We start from the raw sequence: 4,453 nt of genomic DNA, 5'->3' as shown, positions 1-4,453 counted from the left end.
TCTTTACCTGTATTCCTTATATAATTGGACACATTTTGTAATCATCCAATTTATATCTTCTTCTTTCAGCAAATATTTATTTCCTGAAATATTTATTTCCTGAAATATTTACAAATTCCTATTTTATAGCTGGTGGGGTTTTGGGATATATGGGACAATAAGACATGAAGTTCTTTACTCTGTGGGGGTTGCAGTAACATCAGGAAGGAGAACAAACAAACAAAAAGTCAATGAATTATATTTGTGGAAAGTACTATAAAGAAATACAGTGATTTTTTTTTTAAGATTATTTATTTATTTATTTGACAGACAGAGATCACAAGTAGGCAGAGAGGCATAGAGAGAGAGGAGGAAGCAGGCTCCCCGCTGAGCAGAGAGCCCGATGCGGGACTCGATCCCGGAACCCCGAGATCATGACCTGGGCCGAAGGCAGCGGCTTAACCCACTGAGCCACCCAGGCGCCCAGAAATACAGTGATTTTTGAGAGAAAATATATTTAATCTACACAGGATGGTATTTATCTTGATTTCTAAAAGATTATGACTGTTATATCTATTATGTGGAAGGAGATAATCATAAATAATTTATTGTTGGAATACTCTGGGAAACAAACTGAGGGAAGAAGGGAGGGAGGATGGAGTAACTGGGTGATGAGTATTAAGGAGGGCATGTGATGTGATGAGCACTGGGTGTTACATGCAACTAATGAATCATTGAACACACTACATCAAAAACTAATGATGTACTATATGTAGGCTAATTGAACATAACAATAATAAAAAAGTAATATCTTTTAGATATGAAATTTTGATACTATGTGTTGGCCAGTTTCATTTTATTTTCATATTCATTCATCTCATGTGTTGAACACTATTAAGGACAAGCAAAATAAAAGGAAGTAAAATCAACATTTGCTAAATATTTATACATTGAATACATGATGGCAAATTTACCTTTACAACTTACTCAGAGAAATTAGTATTAACTCAATTTCTTAGATAAACTGAGGTTCAAGAATTTAATCAACTTGCCCAGTATCAATGTAGTGGCTGAACCAGAGCATAACTCTTGCTTTTGTGAATCCAAAATCAATGTTCTTTCCAATATGTTATGTTGCTTCTCTAAATTAAAATTACAAGGTAATGTGGTAAGTCCTTACAAAGAGGTTTGAAGAAAATACTTCTCATTGCACCATGAAGCCTATGGTTTAGCCTTCTCAGATCATGTGTTCAGTATTCTAGGGCAGTTCTTCTCAAATGGCAAAGACATAAGTTTCTCTCCCCACCCCCATCCTTCACGCAGTGATAGTCTAGTAAATACAAAATTATACATCTGGGTTTTGCTTTGAAATTGCAAATTTGATGTGAAATTGCTAAGTTTCTTAGCACTCTCAATTTCTGTGCTTAGCATGATGAAAACTCCTCACAGTTTATGGACCTGTACTTCTTCATTGCTTCAGGGAATCTAAGTACAAATAAGTCATAATCTCTGCTTTCAAGGAGCTTACAGTCTTTTGGTGAGTTAGAACTGTACTTAGAATACTAAAACACAAGACATAGTAAATTAAATGCTAACAACATAAAACAAGATCTCACAGATATAGTTAAAATTTAGTAAACCTTGGAAGAGTCTGTTTGTCAGTGTAAGCCTTGTACTTTTGGAAGTGAATGAAATAGTGTAGAAGTGGTGAAGAGTTTTGTGTGACCTGAAGTAGGCTCTATTAGTCTTAAACCAAAAATCAAAAGAATTTGGTGCTGAGGGTGCCTGGGTGGCTCATTTGGTTAAGCAACTGCCTTTGACTCAGGTCATGATCCTGGAGTCCCTGGATGGAGTCCGGCATGGAATCCCTGCTCAGCAGGAGGTCTGCTTCTCCCTCTGCCTGCCCCTCTCCCCTCTTGTGTGCTTTCTCATTCTCTCTCTCTCTCAAATGTATAAATAAAATCTTAAAAAGAAAAAGAATTTGATGCTAAATTATTATTACTCAAGTTGACTCATCTTGTATCTCATGAAAAGCATCATAATATCTACTCTGGGAGGAAGCAGAGAATTAAATGTAGAGAAAACTTGGTGGCTATGCTAGTAATAATAAAGCAAGACGTTGTACATGTTGTAAACATTTAAGTAATATTAAAGATGAATATATTCCCTGAGAGGGGGTCTGGGATGGAAGAGAAGAAGGGTCTGTCTTCCAAAAAAATGCTTATGGACTTGGAAGGGATTGCAACAGTGATTAGTTCTATGTGACTGGGGCCAGATTATATTAGTTTTGAACCCAAAATCAAAAGGTTTGGCTCATGCTGACTGTGTTATATCTCATGAGTGAGGAATCATGGCATCAACCCTGAGAGGAAGCACAGGGTATCAAATGCAGAGACGACCTGGTGGTAGAGAGCAGCTCCACAAGACAGCTCCAATTCTTCTGGGTAATCGCAGTTGAGAGGCCATAAACATATCAGGTTGGTCCTAATGCTATAGTAGAAACAGGCTTTCATATTTTTGACTTCTCTCCCAATCTATTAACATAATTAGTATAATTGACATTTTCTCCTATTGTCCTTCTTCAGGGAGCCGTGCCAACAAAGCCAATGGATAGAATGAATCACTCTGTGGTGTCAGAGTTTGTGTTTCTGGGACTCACCAACTCCTGGGAGATCCAACTTCTCCTCTTTGTGTTCTCCTCCACGTTTTACGTGGCAAGCATGATGGGAAACTCCCTCATCATGCTCACTGTGACTTGTGACCCTCACTTGCACTCCCCCATGTACTTTCTGTTGGCCAACCTCTCCTTCATTGACCTGGGAGTTTCTTCAGTCACTTCTCCCAAGATGATTTATGATCTTTTCAGAAAGCATAAGGTCATCTCCTTTGGTGGCTGCATCGCTCAAATCTTCTTATCCACGTCATTGGTGGTGTGGGAGATGGTGCTGCTCATTGCCATGGCCTTTTGACAGATACGTTGCCATATGTAAGCCTCTCCACTATCTGACCATCATGAGCCCAAGAATGTGCATCTTCTTTTTAGTGGCTGCCTGGATGACTGGCCTCATCCACTCTGTGGTGCAACTGGCTTTTGTGGTAAACTTGCCCTTCTGTGGTCCTAATGTATTGGACAGTTTTTATTGTGACCTGCCTCGGTTCATCAAACTTGCCTGCACAGACACCTACCAACTAGAGTTTATGGTCACAGCCAATAGTGGATTCATTTCTGTTGGCTCCTTCTTCATATTGATCATTTCCTATATCATCATCATTCTCACTGTTCAGAAACACTCTTCAGCTGGTTCGTCCAAGGCTCTGTCCACACTCTCAGCTCACATCACTGTGGTATTCTTGTTCTTTGGTCCTTTGATATTTGTCTATATGTGGCCATCTTCCACCATACACCTGGATAAGTTTCTGGCTATCTTTGATGCTGTTCTCACTCCCTTCCTGAATCCAGTCATCTATACATTCAGGAATCAAGAAATGAAGGTGGCAATGAGGAGAGTATGCAGACAGGTAGTGAATTACAGGAAGATCTCTTAAGTGATGCCAGTATTGTGAAGAGCCCTTGTTGATTCCTGATGTTCATTACTGGCGGTCAAATGCAAAAAAAAGCTCTTGTTTGTTCTATCTTGATTTGACTATACATGCTGGTATTGAGTCTATTTTTATGTTTCATTTAGGAGGGAAGGACATTCACTTTTGAAAATAGAGAAGGAATTACATATGAAGTATTTTAAATCTAAGATTATAATGATTTTGAACCTTAATTCCAAAGGAATAACATTTGTGTGAAATGATTGTTAGAAATGCAAAAGAAGGTAGATTTCTTTAAGGACTTCAGAACAGGGAGAGCTGTCTCTCTCTCTTTTTAAAGGAATCCCTACTCAATGGGGGGATTTGCTGACAGAAATGAACTAAGTCTTCTTATTGTATGCTGCAGCTTGCCCATGTTCTACCCCTTCTGTGGGTCTCTTGCCAGTGCTGTGCAAGGATGACAGTATCTTTGAGAGCACACACACAGAATCTTTGAGAACACACATACTGGAGCCCAGTGGGCGAACATCTGGGTAGTAGCCATGTATTCTTAGAACAAAAGGAACTGAGAAAAGACTCTTTCTCCTCGGTTAGTATTATACTATTCAAACCCAGGAAATTCTCATTCCCCTTTCTCTTCTATTCATATTTCCTCAGTCACTTAGGGCCTCTGGGCTAGGAAGATCTCTAACCCCCTTCCCTCTCATTTTTCAGGCTTTCTTCCTTCTCCTTCTCCCTGTGCCATCATTCCTCCTTTGTCATGTCAACTTGTGCAAGACTTGAAACCTGTGGAAGAGGCAATTTATTACAGTTATAATAGAGCTATTTAAAAGAGAGCAATGGGGGTGCCTTCCCTTTTCCCACTTCCCTTCACTTGCTGCTCTGTCCCCTTCTAATTTCCCTAACTGCTGTCCTATTAATTTATTAATTTTTC

The 4,453-nt window shown here is 39.2% G+C and overlaps 1 protein-coding gene across 1 annotated transcript; it reads left to right on the top strand.

The window, feature by feature from the left end:
- Positions 1-2,585: 2,585 nt before the first annotated feature.
- Positions 2,586-3,525, top strand: LOC116589972 (olfactory receptor 4F3/4F16/4F29-like). The gene is given in 2 exon segments (XM_032341700.1): positions 2,586-2,942; positions 2,944-3,525. Coding segments are annotated over 2 exon segments (939 nt in total).
- The last annotated feature ends 928 nt before the right edge of the window (positions 3,526-4,453 follow it).

The sequence above is a fragment of the Mustela erminea genome, chromosome 5 (assembly GCF_009829155.1).
Source record: "Mustela erminea isolate mMusErm1 chromosome 5, mMusErm1.Pri, whole genome shotgun sequence".
Classification (NCBI taxonomy): Eukaryota; Metazoa; Chordata; class Mammalia; order Carnivora; family Mustelidae; genus Mustela; species Mustela erminea.
The sequence above is the reverse complement of the archived record's forward strand: the minus strand, read 5'-3'. Positions and strand labels throughout refer to the sequence as shown.